Here is a 20653-nt window from a genome sequence, read left to right on the forward strand (position 1 = left end):
AATCTGCTCCTCCCTGTTTACAGACTGTTTACCTCAAACATTACGCGTACCCTCTTCTTTTACAGAGTCAGGTGATAAGATGCAAAACAGAAAATTTCCATACGCTTCAGTTCAGTGTCTCGGCATTAAGAGACGAAAACAGCTTTTATCTGGAAACGAAAAGTGAGACATCAATTGAATGAAGAGAAATTAAACAGCAAGTAATTCAGCTGCATCAAGAAAAACTGAGCTGTTTCATCTGTTTGCAACTTGTAAAGGAGCCAGTCACTATTCCCTGTGGGCACATCTGCTGGATGAGCTGTATTCAAAACTATTGTAAAAACTGACTGCCATTATTCATATGTGGTGTGTGGCAAAATGAGCTCAAGACAAAGTACAAATATATTTAAAGGTCCTTTATTATTCTTTATAATTACTCTGAACAAATTGAATTCTTAAAAAAAACCCAATTAAAACCTTAGAGTGAAAATTATCCTCTAAATGAGTCCATCAACAGCTGCAGTGGCTTGTTTTCTTGTTTAAATCAGAATGCAAAAGTCACATTAACTAGATGAAAACTCACAGATAGAAAATACAGACAATACTAATTTCTAGTACATTTGATTGCAAACTCACAAATGCACAGCTGAAATGGTCCAAACATTACTATATCAAAATGCAAAAGAAAAAAAAAAGAATTCATAATTTTCAGTCATAGAAAAATAAAACATGAAATAACCCCATAATATACATTGCAAATAAGTAAGGAAAACCAATGGCCTTCAACCATAGCAACAAGCCTGCAAGTATTGCATAAAGACTTGAAACACCTACAAATCCATCTTAATCAAATACATAAAAATTTCAGTTTCACACCAATCTGATGACTCCCTCTCCTGGAATGAAGCACACCTTTCTAAGCCCCTCCCTGTTTACAGACTGTTTACCTCAGACGTTAGGCACACCCTCTCTTATCACAGTCATGTGATAAGTGGAAAAACAGGAATTTTCCACATGCTTCGGATCAGTGTCTCTATATAAAAGAGACAAGAACAGCTTTTATCTTGGGAGAAGTTATTTACATTGAGGAGACATGGCGCAGCGAACGATTCAGCTGGATCAAGAAAAACTGAGCTGTTCCATCTGTCTGCAACTTTTAAAGCATCCAGTCACTATTCCCTGTGGGCACAGCTACTGCATGGACTGTATCAAAAACTACTGGGATGAGAAGAAAACACACAGCTGCCCTCAGTGCAGAGAGATTTTCACACGGCGGCCTGTCCTGGTGAAGAACACCATGTTAGCTGAGTTAGTGGAGGACCTAAAGAAAGCAGAACATCAGACAGCTTCATCTGATCATGCCTATGCTGGACCTGGAGATGTGTCCTGTTCTGGGAGGAAGCGGAAAGCCTCCGAGTCCTGCCTGGTGTGTATGGCCTCTAACTGTGAGCATCACCTCCAGCCTCACTACAACGTAGCTCCAATAAAGAGACACAAGATCATTAAAGCCACTTCAAAGCTTCGGGAGAACATCTGCCCTCGCCATGATGAGGAGATGAAGATCTTCTGCCGCACTGATCAGCAGTGTATCTGTTGTCTCTGCTTAATGGATGAACACAAAGACCATGACACAGTGTCAGCTGCAGCGGAAAGAGCTGAGAAGCAGAAAAGGTTTGGAAGAAATCGACAAAAATTTCTTCAAAGAATTCAGGAAAGAGAGAAAGATGTGAAGATGCTTCATCGAAGAGGGGAGGCAATCAATCTTTCTGCTGATAAAGCTTTCAGAGAATGTGATAAGGCTTTCAAAGATTTGATCAGTCTCATTGAGAAAAAAAGCTCTGAAGGGAAGCAGAAGATCAGATCCAAACAAAATGCTGAACAGAACAGAGTCAAAGAGCTTCAGGAGAAAATAGAGCAGGAGATCAGAGATCTGAGGAGGAGAGACACTGAACTGCAGCAGCTCTCACTGACTGAGGATCACCTCCATTTTCTGAAAAACTACTCCTCACTGTCACATCTGAGTGCATCTACAAACGTACCCACCTACAACAATGTTACTCTGCAGTACTTTGAGGATGTGACTGCATCTGTGTCACGGACCAGAGATAAAGTGAAGGCTCTTCTCAGTGAGGAATGGCCAAAAATCTCAGTTGGAATGACCAAAGCAGATATTTTACTGCCTCAAGGAGAACCCAAAACCAGAGACGACTTTTTGAAATATTCTTGTCAGATCACTCTCGATCCAAATACAGCACACACACTGTTGTCACTGAGTGACAGCAACAGAAAAGTAACACTGATGAGTAGAAACCAGTCATATCCGAGTCATCCAGACAAATTCCTTGAATGGTGGCAGGTCCTGAGCAGAGAGGGTCTGACTGGACGCTGTTACTGGGAGGTGAAGTGCAACGGGATGGTTGGAGTAGCTGTTGCATACAAGGATATCGGCCGTAGAGGGACCAGAGAGGAATGTGGATTTGGATTGAATGAGAAATCCTGGGCGTTAACACTTTCAGACAGCGGTTATGAATTCAAACACAACAACATTCCCACTCCCATCCCAGGCCCTCAGTCCTCCAGAATAGGAGTATATTTGGATCACAGGGCAGGAACTCTTTCTTTCTACAGCATCACTGAGACCGTGAATCTCCTCCACAGAGTCCAGACCAGGTTCACTCAGTCTCTCTATGTTGGACTTCGGCTTCCACAAAGTGCTGGACACACTGCTGAGGTGTGTGAGCTCAAGAAGGGAATAAACATAAAATAGTGAAATTTGATGCCATGTGCTACTTGTTGAAATGTGTTTATCTATCCTGCACCTGTTAAAGATGAATGTTTATGGATATGAGAATAACATTTAATTTCTTTGATTGTCTTGTTTTCAATAGCTATTTGGGTAAAACGGTTTATTTGGCAAATCAACATTCATTTCTTATATAGTTTATATTTAACCACTGTTTTGTTGTAACATTAGCAGAAAAAACTCACATAAATATAAATTCATATGAAAATAACTTCAGTGTATTTAAAATTACAGAGAAAAATAATTATGTATCAGATAAGTTGAAATCAGGGTTATTATGGTGTTTGCATTTTTAATGTACTTTTTATTTCTACATTTAAGTTGGTGGAAAATGATTGTAAAATGTTTAATTTCGGTTATGTTTTCATGAACTTTTTTTATTTACTGTTGTTTGTGAAATAAAGTGAGCAATGTACACTAAAGTTTCCTGTTCCAAGAAATAAAATATCACTAACATGATGAATGGAAACTTTGTAAAGAGACATTTAAAGTGGAGCATCAATAATTTCAAACAATGATGAAATTTAAAAAAGTGTAACATTAAAAACATACATAGCTCTACAACACTAATTTAAGTAGGAGGATATGGATGTAAAAGTTGAATTGGAAAGAAATTTAAATATAACAGATGAAAAAAGTTTTCATAATAAGGCAAAATTTAAAGCGGGAAGTAAACTAGCAAAGTGCAAAATAAAAATGAGATATTTCAATGTACCGATTATTATTTAATAATTCATGTAAATTTTGCTGTAGGGGCTTTGGATTGATTAAGGATTTTACAGGTTACTTCATTTCATAAAAGATTTTCAAAAATGGATTTAACAGATTTCTGGAACTGATGATCATTTAGATCCATTACTCTATATTAGCCACATGTCTGTTTGATGTATCAGATGGAAAACTGATATATTTGTTAAGAATTCTGCTCCATATTAACAATATGGCGAGTTGCCTACTTAGGTAGGTTGAGGGGTTTAAATATTACAGGGCCCAAAGCATGCCAAGAACATATTCACCACACCATTACATCATCGGCACTCTGAACCGTTGATAAAAGACAGGCCTGAGTCATACTTTCATGTTTTTGTATCTATTATCAGTAACTCCCTGCAGGCAGGTAAAGAGTGTGAAACTGCAGCACCTGCAAAGCAGATCTTCTTGTGGAGTGATGGCCAGATTAAGCTGAATGAAAGCTTAAAGCTCTCCATCCATGTGGTTAGGAAAAAATTATGAATTTCTTCAGGCTTTGTGTGTACACAAGCCCTTCTGCTGGAGGGTTCTTCCTATTAAAAAGGCGTTTTTCATTCCCACCGTTGCCAAACTACTTGCTCATAGGGGGTCTTCTGATTGTTCAGGGTTTCTCTGTTTTCTCCATCTTATAGTAGGGTCTTGCCTTAAAATATAAAGTGCCATGAGGCAACCGTTGTTATTTGGTGTTATATAAATAAAAGTGAATGAATTCCAGCAATGCACAGTAAAGATCTTGGAGGACTGCACAGGAGCGTGTCTTGCGTGGGTGAAAACCTCAATGTTATGTTTTTTTGTTTGTTACATTTGTAAATGAAAAAAAGATATCTTATAAAAGTAACTTTCAGTTTCACACCAATCTGACTGCTCCCTTTCCTGGAATTAAGCACACCCGTCTAATTACCTATCTGTTTACAGACTGTTCACCTCAGGCGTTAGGCACACCCTCTCTTATCACAGTCATGTGACAAGTTGAAAAACAGGAAATATCCATAAGCTCCTGATCAAATATTTAACAAAAATATTTGTTTTTTTCTCTTTTCCTCTTTCTTCCTTTTTTGTGTTTTGTGTTTCAAACAAAGAAAATGAAAAACAAAAAGTTGATAAACTTAAGTGTGGAATAATGTGGCCTTCACTCTGACATCAGCAGAATTTTTTCAATGCTACTGCCCTCGAGCACCACTGTTTTTTCTATCATTGACGAGCCTGAACTTGTCATTGCCCCTGGGTTTGTGTCTCACAGTTTTGTTTTGTTTATTATTATTCTTTGTTATTTAGTTTCTGGGATGAGTTGGTAGTTTTGATTCAGCTGTAACTGTATATATTGATTCCTGTGTTTTGAGTTTTCTGGAGTCTGGATTTTTTTAAAAATTATTTTGTTTGTGTTTACAGAGTTTGCATTATTTTTTTTCAGTTTTGCCGATGTTCTGTCCTTCCCCATTCTGTGTTAGTCTTTATTCTAACAGTAGGATTTTATCTTTTCATTTTATTTTTTTAATAAACATTTTCTAAGTTGAGTTCTTGTTAGGTTGTATTTTGAGCTTGGATTCCTGTTTTGATTTTCATCCCACTATGAGCTATTTATTTAATTCTATCGTTGTTTAGTTCCAATACTGTTAATATTGGTGGTAATTTATTACTACCCTCTGTGTTTACCTTCTCTGGCTGATGTCTAGCTATTTGGCTGGTTGACAAGATATTTATACCCATGATGACTTCATGTCAGGTCAGTTCAGTTCAGTTTTATTCACATTTAGTTCAGTCACTATGAGGACGCACTTGGCAACAGCAGGGAGATAAAACTCCTTTTAGCAGGAGGAAGTTTCCAAGAGAACCAAGTTCTTGGAGGAGCAGCTCTCCACCATGACCAGCTGGGGGTGAGGAGAAAGAAAAGAGAGCAGAGAGACAAGACAAAAGGCAAACTACCGAAGAGAGTTTAATAACTGCTAAGTATTAAATACAGTAGTGGTGCAGAAACAGAAAAGGAGTCAAAAGAGAGAAGAAGAAATGCTCATTGCATCATTGGAATCCTCCCTAATTTTAAGGTGTGGAGAAATATGACATGAAGGGTCCCTACACTAGTATAATTCATTTGTAGTTGTTTGCGTTTTATAATGAGGAATGTGTGGCTGTCTACACCTGTGATGGATGCGTCCCTACTGAAACCCAGTTATGATTTCTAGAAAGAACAACACTTTAAAAAACAGTTTTAATTGTTATTTGGATAACAAAGCATCTTTTTATCCATAATATATTTACCTAAACAGAGATGTGAAAGTTGCTTTCTAATGAGTAATTAGGCCTATATTTGTTATTTACAGGTTAAATGCTTGACCTGTAATCTGTATATTCTGTATGTTTCAAGCCAGACATACAAGAACTTTTCAGCATTAGTGATGTGTCTCACATCAACTATTAAACTTATTCTAAACTTGTTTTGGCTCCAGTCTATTCTGATCCATTCCCAGTATTTAAAATTTTACAATGGACACTAAATGTACTAAAATTTTTATTTTTTGACTATTACAAGTCCATTTTTCCTATAAATTTGAGTCAATGTAATGTTTCTCTAAAACGGCATGAAGGCATAAAGGGATCAGTGTTGAACGTTACTAATATTTAGTATTGCTAATTGTATTCCTAGTGAATTGTTGAGTGAGTAACAGTTTCCAGTGTAAACATACAATTACAATTCTGTTTTCATCTGAAACACTTTCAGTTTCTTTTCTTTTCAGTTTCACACCAATCTAAATACTTCCTTTCCTGGAATGAAGCACACCTTTTTAAGCCCCTCCCTGTTTATAGAGTAGTTACTTCAGACAATACTGATCTGCCGGTCATGTGATAAGATGCAAAATAGAACATTTCCATCTGCTCAGGTCAGTGTCTCTGCATGAAACAGCTTTTATCTGGAAACAGAAAGTAAGATGTCATTTGAGGGGAGAAGAAATGGCGCAGCAAGTAATTGAGCTGGATCAAGAAAAACTGAGCTGTTCTATCTGTCTGAAACTTCTAAAGGATCCCGTCACTATTCCATGTGGGCACAGCTACTGCATGACATGTATCAAAAACTGCTGGAATGAGAAGGAAACCCACAGCTGCCATCGGTGCAGGAAGACTTTCACATCGCGGCCTGTCCTGGTGAAAAACACCATTTTATGTGAGCTAGTGGAAGACGTAAAGAAAGCAGGACTTCCAGCTACTTCATCTGATCATGCCTATGCTGGACCTGGAGATGTGGCCTGTGATTTCTGTTCTGGGAGAAAGCGGAAAGCCTCCAAGTCCTGCCTGGTGTGTATGGCCTCTTATTGTGAGCATCACCTTCAGCCTCACTACAACGTAGCTCCATTTAAGAAACACAAGCTGATTAATGACGCTTCAAAACTTCAGGAGAACATCTGCCCTCACCATGATGAGGTGATGAAGATCTTCTGCCGCACTGATCAGCAGTGTATCTGTTATCTTTGTTTAATGGATGAACACAAAGACCATGAGACAGTGTCAGCTGCAGCGGAAAGAGCTGAGAGGCAGAAAGGGATTGAAACAAATAGACAAAGTGTCCAACAGAGAATCCAGAACAGAGAGAAAGATGTGAAGGTGCTTCAAGAGGAGGTGAAGGCTATCAATCTTTCTACTGATAAAGCTTTGAGGCAATCTGAGAAGATGTTCAAAGACTTGATCAGTCTTGTTCAGAGAAAAAGCTCTGAGGTGAAGCAGAAGATCAGATCCAAGCAAAAAGCTGAACAGAAAAGAGTCAAAGAGCTTCAGGAGAAAATAGAGCAGGAGATCAGAGATCTGAGGAGGAGAGACACTGAACTGCAGCAGCTCTCACTGACTGAGGATCACCTCCATTTTCTGAAAAACTACTCCTCACTGTCACATCTGAGTGCATCTACAAACGTACCCACCTACAACAATGTTACTCTGCAGTACTTTGAGGATGTGACTGCATCTGTGTCACAGGCCAGAGATAAAGTGAAGGCTCTTCTCAGTGATGAATGGCCAAAAATCTCAGTTGGAACGACCAAAGCAGATATTTTACTGCCTCAAGGAGAATTTAAAACTAGAGACGACTTTTTGAAATATTCTTGTCAGATCACTCTCGATCCAAATACAGCACACACACTGTTGTCACTGAGTGACAGCAACAGAAAAGTAACACTGATGAGCAGAAACCAGTCATATCCAAGTCATCCAGAAAAATTCCTTGATTGCCGGCAGGTCCTGAGCAGAGAGGGTCTGACTGGACGTTGTTACTGGGAGGTGAAGTGCAACGGGATGGTTGGAGTAGCTGTTGCATACAAGGATATCGGCCGTAGAGGGACCAGAGAGGAATGTGGATTTGGATTAAATGACAAATCCTGGGCGTTAACACTTTCAGACAGCGGTTATGAATTCAAACACAACAACATTCCCACTCCCATCCCAGGCCCTCAGTCCTCCAGAATAGGAGTATATTTGGATCACGGGGCAGGAACTCTTTCTTTCTACAGCATCACTGAGACCATGAATCTCCTCCACAGAGTCCAGACCAGGTTCACTCAGCCTCTCTATGTTGGACTTCGGCTTCCACAAAATGCTGGACACACTGCTGAGGTGTGTGAGCTCAAGAAGGGAATAAACATAAAATAGTGAAATTTGATGCTCTGCCTTTTGCTGTGTGCTACTTGTTGAAATGTGTTTATCTATCCTGCACCTGTTAAAGATGAATCTTTATGGATATAAGTATATTCTTTAATTTCTTTGATTGTCTTGTTTTCACCAGCTATTCAGGTAAAACGGTTTATTTGGTAAAACAATATTTATTTCTTATATAGTTTATATTTAACCACTGTTTTGTTGTAACGTTAGCAGAAAAAACTCACACAAATATAAATTCATATGAAAATAACTTCAGTATATTTAAAAATACAGAAAAAGTAATTATATATCAGATATGTTGGAATCAGGGTTGTTGTGGTGTTTGTATTTATTTGCATGTATTTCGATACTTAAGTTGGTGGATTGTAAGATGTTTAATTTCAGTTATGTTTTCATGAACTTTTTTTATTTACTGCTTTTTGTGAAATAAAGTGAGCAATGTACGCTAAAGTTTCCTGTTTCAAGAAATAAAATATCACTAACATGATGAATGGAAATTTTTTGTAAAGAGACATTTAAAGTGGAGCATCAATAATTTCAAATAATGATGAAATTTAAGAAAGTATGACCTTAAAAACATACATACTGTTGGTCTACACTAATGTAAGTGGGAAAATATGGACGTAAAAGTTGAATTGGAAAGAAATTTAAATATAAGAGAAGAAAAAAGTTTTCATAATAAGAAAAGCAGGAAATAAACTAGCAAAGTGGAAAATAAAAATGAGATATTTTAGTGTACGGATCATTATTTTAAGATAGTGGCTGTAGTGGCTTTGGATTGATCGAGGATTTTACAGATATAACAGATTTTTGGAACTGATGATCATTTAGATCCATTACTAGCAATATGTCTGTATGATGTATCAGATGGAAAACTGATATATTTGTTAAGAATTCTGCTCCATATTGACAATATGGCGAGTTGCCTACTTAGGTAGGTTGAGGGGTTTAAATATTACAGGGCCCAAAGTGTGCCAAGAACATATTCACCACACCATTACATCATTGGCACTCTGAACTTGATAGAAGGTAGGCTTGAGTCATACTTTCATGTTGTTGTATCTATTATCAGTAACTCCCTGCAGGCAGGCAAAGAGTGTGAAACTGCAGCACCTGCAAAGCAGGTCGACTCATGGAGCGATGCCCAGATGAAGCCGAATGAAACCTTAAAGCTACTTTTGTAAAAGAAAAAAAAAAAGATTCAAAGTAACTTTCAGTTTCACAGCACTCTGAATACTCCCTTTCCTGGAATTAAGCACACCTGTCTAAGCCTCCCTCTGTTTACAGACTCTTTACCCCAGGCATTAGGCACACCCTCTCTTATCACAGTCATATGATAAGTTGCAAAACAGGAAATTTCCATACGCTTCAGATCAAATAATTAACAAAAAGATTTAATTTCTTTAACTTTTCCTTTTTCTTCCTTTTTTTGGTGTGTTTTATGTGTCAAACATAGAAAATGAAATAAACACCTTAATAAGTGTGGAATAATGCACTTTGACATCAGCAGATTTTTTACAGTGCTACTGCTCTCTAGCACCACTGTTCTTTCTCTCTGTAACAGGGCGGCCCTTAGCAGCTGGAATCACAGTGAGATGGATCAAGGCAAGAGCAGGGAGACAAGTAGTATTTATTTGTCATACAGCTCTCCTTACAAACAATTCACTCCCCATCTAATGACAACTGGCAGCCTTAAATACCTTCAGCTGTCACAGACTAAAGCATTATTCCACACACAGGTAAATTCTTAAATCCCAACCTTCCACCCCAGTATACAACACATCAACTTGAATAAATACATGTATAAATACCAGGGGTGCAGCGATACACAAAATTCACGGTTCGGTTCGATACTTTGGTGTCACAGTTCGATATTTTTTCGATACAAAAAAATGTTCATGCCTTTTTAATTTGTCATTTATTAAAATTATAAATATATATTTTAACTCAAAAGTACAGTTTTTAAATGTAATGTTGCTGAAACAACAAAATAATTTAAAAAAAAATCTATCTGATCGAGAATTCACTCATCTTTGGAAAAGAGAGTTTATTACAGAGAAAGGGCTCTTTCCAAAATAAAGCTATACTATAGCCTTCTTCTGGGGTATATTCTCAGCAGCATATTAAACATATCAGGTCCCCATAAGGAGAATCATGTGCTAACGGCTGTCGAAATGACTCGGGTAAAGTTTGTAGCATGCGTGCTTGTTGCTTTTGTCTGCTTCCACTTGTCTTTGCACTAGGATGATGTCGGCGCAAATGTGCAGTCAAATTCATTGTGTTCCCACTAGTGCTGTCAGTGTTAAACTTGTTAAAATGACATTAACGCCATAATGCCGCAAATCTCCGTTAACGAATTACCGCGGATCGCCCTGTGTGTGGGGCTGGATGGCGTCAACACGTTAACGAGCTAACTGCGCTAACGCACTAGTTCCCACCAATGTAATTGAGCATTGCGTGGCACATCAGACATACTGTTTTACTTTTGTCCATGACGCGCTTATCATCAGGGTCATACTTCACATGAAAACCAAAATAGTTCCATACGCCAGATCTGAATGAGGGTGGGGGAGGTTCAATTTCGGCTAGCGTTTAGGCAGTTGCCATGTTGCAGCGAGCTTAACTTATAGCTGTGTCCCAAAACGTCGGCTGCATTCTCCGGAGGCCGCATTTGAAGGCCGATTACGTCACAGCCAGGCGACGAAGGCTGTCCCAATTCGTCGACTCCTTCAAATGCAGCCGACAAATGCGTCCTTCATTTCCCCGAATTTGAAGGCTGGGTCGGGTGTGTCCTTCGTGGCCCACCATATCCCAGAATTCATAGCGCGGTCCAGCCAAATTTCAGCTGCCAACAATGGCGGCCGCTACTAAGTTTTAAAATTAGTCTTATTAATCTTTCTGGGTCACAAAATAAACTTTTAACATATTTTCAGGCGAGAAAGTGGCTGTGTAAATTTCAAATATCTGCTTGGTTTATCAAGACATCGCATATTTGCAAAAGTGCGCCGACGTTTTCGGAGACGTCTGTTACCCACCTGCTCGATAGCAAACCGGGGGATTCAATGGTCGCTCGAGCCGGCGAGAGCAGCGGACTCCCGGCTTCATCATTTTCAGACCCCCGCTCTTTCGCTACTCAGGTTAAACATGATATATAAGTCACTCGGATAACTTAAAAATGTAATTGTTTGCCTTATTTCGGTGTTTTATTTGTTCGTGAGTAAATCGGGCTGGCTGAGATCAAAGTTATTAGATTATTAGATTAAATAAAACTTTATTAATCTATCGGGTGGGTTCCTCCGGGATTTTCACACATCTGAATAAACGTCAAAAAGAAAACTGATTAAACAGAAGTGTGAGACGGTCGAGAATTTACGCCAGTGTCCTGTTATATTTTAGATAGCAAGGAGCAGACAGCCGAGTTTATTAAACTCCACCGACACAGCGGTGACGCAAATCTGAAGGCTAGACCGTCCCATTTCACAGCCTCGCACTTCCGGCCTTCTCGGTCTTCGAAGGACCCGGCCCACGTAGACCGCGAAGGCCGGGTCCTCCGAAGGATGCAGCCGATGTTTTGGGACACAGCTTCTGTCTCGCTAGCTTGCGCTCCGCTCAGTGGATCTGCGCTCGACAGTGCACCCTAAGCGGAGTAGTCGAACGCAGATTCACTGAGCTCTCAACACAGACAGCATCGTCAGAAGAAAAGTTGATAAAATAAATTAAAAATTTTGTATTGTTCGATACATATGCGTACCGAACCGAAAGCACTGTACCGAATACCGATATGAGTATTGTTGCACCCTTAATAAATACATTTCACATTTTCATATTAATAAATATTTTACACTTTAATCTTACACCAAACATTATTATAAATACCCCAAAACCCAAGCACAAAAGGTTCCCCACACTCTCTTAACCCATGGTCTCTCCCGGAACCTTTAAATGGTGTCTGGACCCCCAGGGAAACATTTGGCCAAACACCTTGGAGAGTACACAGGAGAGAAAGGTGAGTAATCACATCTTACAATCACTTCCTTGCACCCCCTTTAATTCTAGACCTGCACACACACATTTGCATTAATTCTCATTACTGGTAAACCTTATTTCCTCTGAATCACAACCTTTTCCTTTTCACAGACAACCACCACAATCTTTACTGAGGAGCAGCTGTGCAGGACCTGAAACAAGGCTACTGAATGATTTTATACAGATTATAATATAAATAATAGAAAGGGAGTCCTCTTCCTTACACTTTCATTGACCACCCTGACCTTTCCATGGCCCCTGGGTTTTTGTCTGAGTTTTGAGTTTTGGCTTATTTTGATGTTTATGGTTTATGTTTAAGTCCTTTAGGTTATCTAAGTTAATTTCTACTATTCCTAAGTTGCCATTATAGCTTATTGTTTTTTAGATTCAATTTGTGTCTTCTACCCCTGTTTGAGTTTTCCTCGCCCTTTGTGTTTTATGTTTGCGTGTCTTATGTTAAGTTCGTGATGTCATGTCTGCATTCCATTCTGCTTCCTGTTTTACTGTGAAAGTCTCTGTCCTGTATGCAGTGTATCTAGTTTTTCTTCCCCTTGTCTCATTAGGTCTGATTTGTCCCAGCTGTGTTTCCACCTGTTCCCATCCTATGATTATATTTTTGTGTACTTAAGTCCTCTGTCCTCCTTTTTTCAGTGTCAGGTCATCTGTTGTCTTTTGTGCCATGTCTCCATGGTCCAGGTATTTTTGTATCCACACCAAGTTTCGTGTTTAGGTTTTTTCATGTTTATTTTTAGTTTCCCCAGTTTCGGTTGTTTATTCTTGTCTTTGTTTGCCTTTATGCTAGTGATGGGTAGATGAGGCCTCGTGAAGCGTTTCAGCACATTCCCCAAACTGTATTGATACTGTGTAGACACAGTGTTGCTGTTTTGCTCCATACTGACACCTGCTGGACCTTAAATATCATTGCAGGCAACTTACTTGAGACTCACAACAGACACTGATTCAATGACCTAGTCATACTTGTACACTGTAAGGTATTGTACTTTCCATGGAATCATTTTATATCTTTTACATTTCAAATATTGTAGACATCTATAAAATATATTGTGAATGACACTAAGTGAAAATTAAAATGAAAGTATTGTGAATGTAATATTACCCATTTGACTCAGAGTTTATTATAAAATTCTATTCAGAAAAATAAGTTTATCCAATGTTTTTGCATTCAGTTTATTGCGTTTTTTTGACACCATTTCCCCAGCTTTGGAAAACTCACAGGCACAGATGAAGCTGGGGTACACAAAAAGTGTAAAGCCAGGTGGAAAAAGTTCTGATAAGATGTCTTCCTATTCCCCCAGTACCTTAAAGGATTCTCTGATCTTAGAATGTTTCTCTCCGACACTCTCCACAATACTAAGGGGTTGGCAGTCCCTTATAATAAAATTCAGGACTGCCTGGTCCAGAACAGTCTTCCTAGATGCTTGATTTCAAAATAATAAAACACATATTAATTAAAAATAATGATGATAAAGCTGTTCAGTGTCAATATAGGCCGAAGTGTGTTCATTCTCGGTGTGTTTGTCTCCTCATTTTCATGTTTGGCTCTGTAATGCCTAAACATTGAGGAGGTGCTTTTGTTTGTGTAAGAAATGCAGAACAGATGCGACATTTAGCCTGCATAAAATGAAATAAATAATTTACACTGCAAGTCACATTGCTGTTTTTCCTATTCTGATAGATTACACTGAAACAAAGACAGACAAACAGTCACCTTATTTGCAGTTAAAAGATCAAAATGATCCCACACAGCAGAAACATTTCTTTTTCTTTCGGGCTTGTTATGGAGAGATGTGTTGTTCTTTTTTTTTTTTTAATCTTTGCGAGAGTCATTTCGTGGTTTTTTTTTGTGGCGACTCATTTCGTTGACAGATGCGGATGCGGTACTTTTTAAACACAGTTTGGCGCGTTGGCAATGAGCGATCCAGCAGCTGTATCGATCACGTGATTTTTCTTAAAGCGACGCACGCACCGATACAGGCTTCGCTCTGTGAGCTTGATACATGTTGCAGGACCCATCACTACTTTATGCATTACTTTGTATTTCTCCATCAGCCACTTTAAACGGCTCGCTTTTTGTCTCTCAAGTTAGATTCCATGTTCCATTTTGTTTGCACTTGGGTCTACTATTCATACTTCACACAGTCAGCTACTCAGCTAGACTGTGACAAGTGGTGCAGGAACAAAAAGGGAGTCAACAGAGTGAAGAAGAAATGCTCAGTGCATCATAGGAATCCTCCCTAATTTTAAGGTGTGGAGAAATATGACATGAAGGGTCCCTACACTAGTATAATTCATTTGCAGTTGTTTGCGTTTTATAACCAGAAATCCGCATGTGATGATTACATCATGTCAATCTTACAAAGAAATGTGTGGCTTTCTACGCCTGAGATGGATACGTCCCTTGTGAAACCCAGTTATGATTACTAGAAAGAACAGCACTTTAAAAAAGTTTTATTGTTATTGGGATAACAAAGCATCTTTTATCCATAATACATTTACCTAAACAGAGATTGGAAAGTTGCATTCTAATAAGTAATTAGGCCTATATTTGTTATTTACATGTTAAATGCTTGACCTGTAATCTGTATATTCTGTATGTTTCTGTCATGGTCCTGGGTCATTTTGACCCAGCGTTTTGTGTTTCCTTGGATTTCATTTTGTGCTTTGTGTTTATTCTGATTTTGTATTAGTTTAGGGCTGAACCTGGAGTTTAGTGTTTTATCAGCCCTACCTGTGTCTGTCCTCGGTGCTCTGTTCGTGTCCCCGTGTTTGTGTTGTAAAACAGTCTGTGTGTTTCCTGTTTTACTTTGTAGGTTTGTGTCTTGTTATGCCCATTAGTTCCAGCCGTGTCCCCTCCTGTGTGCCATTTCCTGATTACCTGGTGTGTGTATTTATACTGCGTGTCTGCCTGTGCTCCTCGTGGCGTCGTCTGTGTTCATCCTCTGTGAATCCTCAGTGTTACTCCGTGTCTCTCTGTTCCTCGCCCCGTGTCCTCCTTTTGTGATTAGTTTCCCCAGTCTAGGTTTATGTTTAGTTCTGCCCTGGCTTTGGTTATTTCTCACTGTAAATAAATCCTCATTCGCATCTCCACCGCCATCTGCATCTTGGGTCCTCATTCATTCCACAACACGACTGCTGCCCCAGCCGTGACAGTTTCAAGTCAGACTTAAAAGAACTTTTCACCATTAGTCATGTCTCATCAGCACATCAGCTGTTAAGCTTATATACACATTACAACTTCCTCACCTCTTTTCAGAAAGTTCAGCTTCTTCGCCTCTTTTCAGCAGAAACTTCTGCTTCTTTACTTCTTTTCAGCAGAAACTTCTGCTTCTTTACTTCTTTTCAGCAGAAACTTCTGCTTCTTCACATCTTTTCAGCAGACAATTCAGCTTCTTCCCCTCTTTTCAGCAGATAGTTAGGCTTCTTCAGCTGTTTTCAGCAGATTCCACCATAACGGCATTCACACTACATTTTTGCAGTAAATGCAACTTTTTCTAGTTACATTTGGTTCACACCTGTTTTAGAGTAAAGGTGCTCAATCCTCATTCTCAATCTTTTTTAGCTCAAAATACACTAAACACTTGTTACGGGCTCCAGGAATGGTGCCACACTAACAAAGAAGAAATCCCTGCAAATACAGGTAAAGTTCAGGAGCACTGAAGACAGTGCACTCGGTTTGTCTCTCAGATTGCATCTCTTATTCAAGTTTCAATAAACATGAACAACATTAACAAATATCCATGTGTGCATGACTCTTTCAGTCCCAGTGTCCATATCTGTCCATTTTCCACAAGTAGAAAAATAAATGGATTCACACTCTACACTTTCCACTATTTTACATGTGCTTCATGTGATCGCTCAGCGAAAGCAAAACAAAAGTACACACATGCTCTTGCTTAAACAATTGAAAGCCACTGTAATCTACAGTGAATTTACAGCAATATTCAACTGTATTTAAAGTAAACCACACTCATATCTGGTTGAAATTAAAGTGGACAACTGTACCGGTTCTGAATACTGAAATTGAGCAAAAATAAACACACATCATTTACAGCACACTGAAGATGAAACTCCCTTTTGCATAACATGGGCAACTTCCTTCTATTTCACATGTCATTAACACTCACATATTAAACACCTTTATACTTTTCAAACCTCAATGACACTTTAATAATAAAACATCTTTGTATCATAAACTTTATATAAAATAGTAAAGTGTTCGGGAGTACCAACCTTCATAATGAAAAGAAAATAAATCTATATGAATGACCGTCCTACAAGACAATGCTCTGGGTGCTACGACCCACAATAACAAAACATTACCGCGACGTTTCTGCTAGCGGCCTGCGCAGCCTGACCCCGCTGTCTCAGACTGATGCGGGTCAAACGCGCAGCTGTGCCCATAAGTGTTACAGGTACTGTCTTACTTCTTTACAACTTAGCATGGAGATGAAACATTGCTATGTAACAAACAGTGGTAGTATTTTTTACCAGGTACTGACCTGCAAATACAGGTAAAGTTCAGGAGCAATGAAGACAGTGCACTCGGTTTGCCTCTCAGAATGGTCGTGTCCAAATTCATGGGCTGCATCCTCCTGAGGACCCAGCCTTCGCGGTCTACGTGGGCCGGGTCCTCAGAAGGTCGGGTAGGCCGGAAGTAAACGGCTGTGAAATTGGACAGTCTAGCCTTCTGATTAACGTCACCGCTGTCTCGGTGGAGTTTAATAAACTCAGCCGTCTGCTCCTTGCTATCTAAAATATAACAGGACACTGGCGTAAATTCTCGACCGTCTCATATTTCTGTTTAATCAGTTTTCTGTTTGACGTTTAGTCAGCTGTGTGAAAACCAAGGAGGAACCCACCCGGGGGATTAATAAAGTTTTATTTTATCTAATCTAATCTAATAACTTTAATCTCAGCCAAATCGATTTACTCACGAACAAATAAAACACTGAAAAAAGCCCAACAATAACATTTTTAGGTTGTCTAAGTGACTTATATATTACGTTTAACCCGAGTAGCGAAAGTCCGCGGTGATCTGAAAATGATGTGCCGGGAGTTGTGCCGTTTTCGGCGGCTTCAGTGACCCTCGAGCTCTCGGCTAGCTATCGTGCTAGTGGGTAACAGACGTCTCCGAAAACGTCGAAGCACTTTTGCAAATATGCGATATCTTGATAAACCGAGCAGATATTTGAAGTTTACACAGCTACATTCTCGCCTGAAAATATGTTAAAAGTTTATTTTGTGACCTAGAAAGATTAATAAGAGTAATTTTAAAACTTAGTAGCGGCCGCCATTGCTGGAAACTGGAGTTTGGCTTTGCCGCGCTATGAATTCTGGGATATGGTGGGCCACGAAGGACACACCCGACCCATCCTTCAAATTCGGGGAAAAGGAGGACGCATTTGTCGGCTGCATTCGGAGGAGTCTACGAATTTGGACAGCCTTCGGCGCGTCGCTGTGACGTAACCGGTCTACAAATGCGGCCTCAGGAGGATGCAGCCCATGAATTTGGACACGACCACAGACACAGACATGCGCCTGTCTGCTGCTGGTTTAAATAAACAGAAAAGTGAGCTCAAAACAAATGCTTCTCAAGAGAAAACTACAAGTCATATGCATCTGAATAGTGGGCGGAAGTCCATCCCCCTAAAGCAACTGGGTTGCACCTGCCTTGAAATAATAGTTCTACCTGAGGTGTTGCTCCATTTTTTTGTCCTTCTGTACAGTCCATGTGACAAAATAATATACTGGATAAATTAGTCATGTTACCAAAGTCATTTTGAATATTAATAGCCACAGAAAATAACAAATAAACAAATTAAATAAATTAAATTGAATGATTAACACAAAAGTGACCATGCATTTTGGGTGTGCCACACTCCCCTACAAACAAAAGTGGCTCCCGACACTTGCAATTAACAGTGTAAACTTCCATTAACTCTGAATCAGGTTGTAACTCTTCACTCAATATACACACATATTACAAATACATATGGGTGTGCAATGATTTTCTACATTTTCTGAATACCCAACACTAGATGTGCACAAGGTCCTATGTCCGTTTTAAACTCAGCAGCAGATCGGGTAAGGGACAGCTGAGTGTTCACCAGGCATCATCTGGATGGGTTGGACTGAATGCCAGTATGATTGTGGATACTGGTGCATATAAAACACTGGCTGTACACCTATAGAACTAACAGCAAGACGTGGCTGATACGTTGGCTGACCAAGGGAAGAATAGGTCAGTATCTGACCAGGTCTTCTCTCCCTTGTAGATCTCCTCAGTGCGGGCTGAGGTTCAGGTTGAAACCCTTGAATGTTTTCACTGGAGCCATTGGTCTGGGGCGCCAGCTGCACTTCGCAAAACTCTGGTTCCTCAACAGAGGGTAAAATCTCATTCTCCCCCTCTTGCTCCATCTGTCCTACACTCACTCGTAGGGATGGGTATTGATAAGATTTTAACGATTCCAATTCCATTTTCGATTCTGTTTAACGATTCGATTCTTTATCGATTCTCTTATTGATTCTTGTTTTTAAAAAGGAGAACACTAAGGTCGATTAGCTTAGAACTATTTTATATCTTCTCTTTCAACAAGATAGAAATTTAGGAGTAACATGGCCTTACAAACCCAACAGTGAGATCTTAAGAGATCCACAGCCTACGGCTCTTCAATGGGGTGTCACAGGGTCCCCGGGGAAAATTGTAAACGTAAAATAATAAAATAAATATTCTTCTGTAGCAATAACAAAGTATAACATAAATTATTCTGTAGCAATTACACAAGAATATCCAGTAATGTCCCTGCCTACAATTAAACACATTCACTTACCATCTGCTGTGGCAAATGGCTGCAAGGTTTTGACCACAAACTAGTCACTGCTCGGTGACATGCGGGCCTGAAAAGAGACGCTACCGGTGGACTGCAGCGACAACTGCCAGCGAGCGCCAGCCAGACTCTGTCTGTCTCTCTCATCATGGTCACCTAAATGCACAATGGCAGGTTTTGTAATAAAGCAGATCGCGCTAACATAATATGCACTGTTAGTTGATTATTTACCTGCCGCATTAACGGGAGAGGACGTGCAAACGTTACCGCTGCTGCTGCTGGGTTGAGATTCACGAGTCCGGAGCGGAATTAAAGACATTCATTTAAGTTCATCGCGTGTTTTGTGAGCAAATGCTTTTGCATATTCGTAGTGTTTCCTCCCTTAATGAAATATCTACTTTGCAAGTATTGCAAGTTGCCCTGAACGGATGACAATCCGTTCTCATAAACTATAAACAAACTTTTAAGCGTTTGAGCTGCTTAGGCGCCGTGTTTCCTGCCAGGTACGCTCCGACGCTCCGCAACGTGGTGACGTCATTCAGGGCGACTGGAATCGATAAGGGAATCGAAACAGTGGGAACCGGTTCTCAACAAGAACCGGTTTTCGATACCCATCCCTACTCACTCGGTCAGACTGTGATTCCATAGGAACATTTCCACCCGGCAGGCCTCCAGGTGTCTCAGGACCAACCAGTGGCCCACTCACTGGAACGTGAATAGAAATGTCCCAATTGGTCCATGATGGCTCTCTGGGTACCTGCAGCCAGTAACAAGGTGCCTCCTCATCTGTTTCAGATCCACTCGCATCACCATTCTCTCTTTGCTCGACCGTTTCACAGGGCTGATTTGACTTTTCTTTTGCCCTTGGCGGCCTTTCAGGCACGGAAGCATCTGTAATGTCTACTGGTAGATCACTAACTTTAAGCAACAAATTTCTGTGGAGGGTGCGAGTATGGTGACTTCTGTTCTCAGGGCTGACTTTATAAACTGGGTTGTCACCAACCTGCTCTCTGACAATGTAGATGGTTTTCTCCCAATAGGGTTTCAGTTTGCATGGACCTCCCCTTTCTGCAAGGTTGTGAACAAGAACCCTGTCACCTGGTTGTAGGGTTACATCCCTGTTCCGTTTGTCATAGTAGTGCTTGCCTTTGGCGCTCGAATGTTGGGTGTTCGTGCTAGCTATCTTGTATGCTTCAATCATTTTGTCCTTCCATTGTTTTACATATCCACTTGGAGTGTCGGCCTCGTCCTCAGCTACCAATCCAAAGAGGAGATCAATGGGGAGACGTGGATGGCGACCATAAAGGAGGTAATATGGAGAAAACCCAGTAGACTCATGTTTGGTGCAGTTGTATGCGTGGACAACGTGAGACAGGTGATCTTTCCAGTTCTCTCTCTCTTTCTCACCCAATGTCCTGAGCAATTGTAGCAAAGTTCGATTGAACCTCTCTGCAGGGTTGCCCTGTGGATGGTATGGGGAAGTTCTGGAATGGTTTACACCGGACAGTTGTCTGAGAACCCTAAACAACTCATTCTCAAACTCCCGGCCTTGATCATGGGGAAGCTTAGCTGGATACCCAAACCGCAGGATGAAGTCACCGAAGATTCG

General features: G+C 40.0%; 2 protein-coding genes across 2 annotated transcripts; both read left to right on the forward strand.

The window, feature by feature from the left end:
• Positions 1-685: 685 nt before the first annotated feature.
• LOC100712126 (tripartite motif-containing protein 16) lies at positions 686-3209 on the forward strand. The gene has a single exon (XM_005456174.4). It carries the CDS (start codon positions 1073-1075, stop codon positions 2744-2746), a length of 1674 nt encoding a protein of 557 aa, XP_005456231.3. The 5' UTR covers positions 686-1072; the 3' UTR covers positions 2747-3209.
• A 3168-nt stretch (positions 3210-6377) lies between these two features.
• On the forward strand, positions 6378-8528 carry LOC109203788 (E3 ubiquitin/ISG15 ligase TRIM25-like). The gene has a single exon (XM_019363504.2). It carries the CDS (start codon positions 6479-6481, stop codon positions 8159-8161), a length of 1683 nt encoding a protein of 560 aa, XP_019219049.1. The 5' UTR covers positions 6378-6478; the 3' UTR covers positions 8162-8528.
• Positions 8529-20653: the final 12125 nt, after the last annotated feature.

Source organism: Oreochromis niloticus, linkage group LG10, assembly GCF_001858045.2.
Source record: "Oreochromis niloticus isolate F11D_XX linkage group LG10, O_niloticus_UMD_NMBU, whole genome shotgun sequence".
In the NCBI taxonomy this organism is placed as follows: Eukaryota; Metazoa; Chordata; class Actinopteri; order Cichliformes; family Cichlidae; genus Oreochromis; species Oreochromis niloticus.

Coding starts and splice junctions, on each gene's coding strand:
- LOC109203788 (XM_019363504.2), top strand. CDS start 6,479: ATGGCGCAGCAAGTAATTGAGCTGGATCAAGAAAAACTGAGCTGTTCT.
- LOC100712126 (XM_005456174.4), top strand. CDS start 1,073: ATGGCGCAGCGAACGATTCAGCTGGATCAAGAAAAACTGAGCTGTTCC.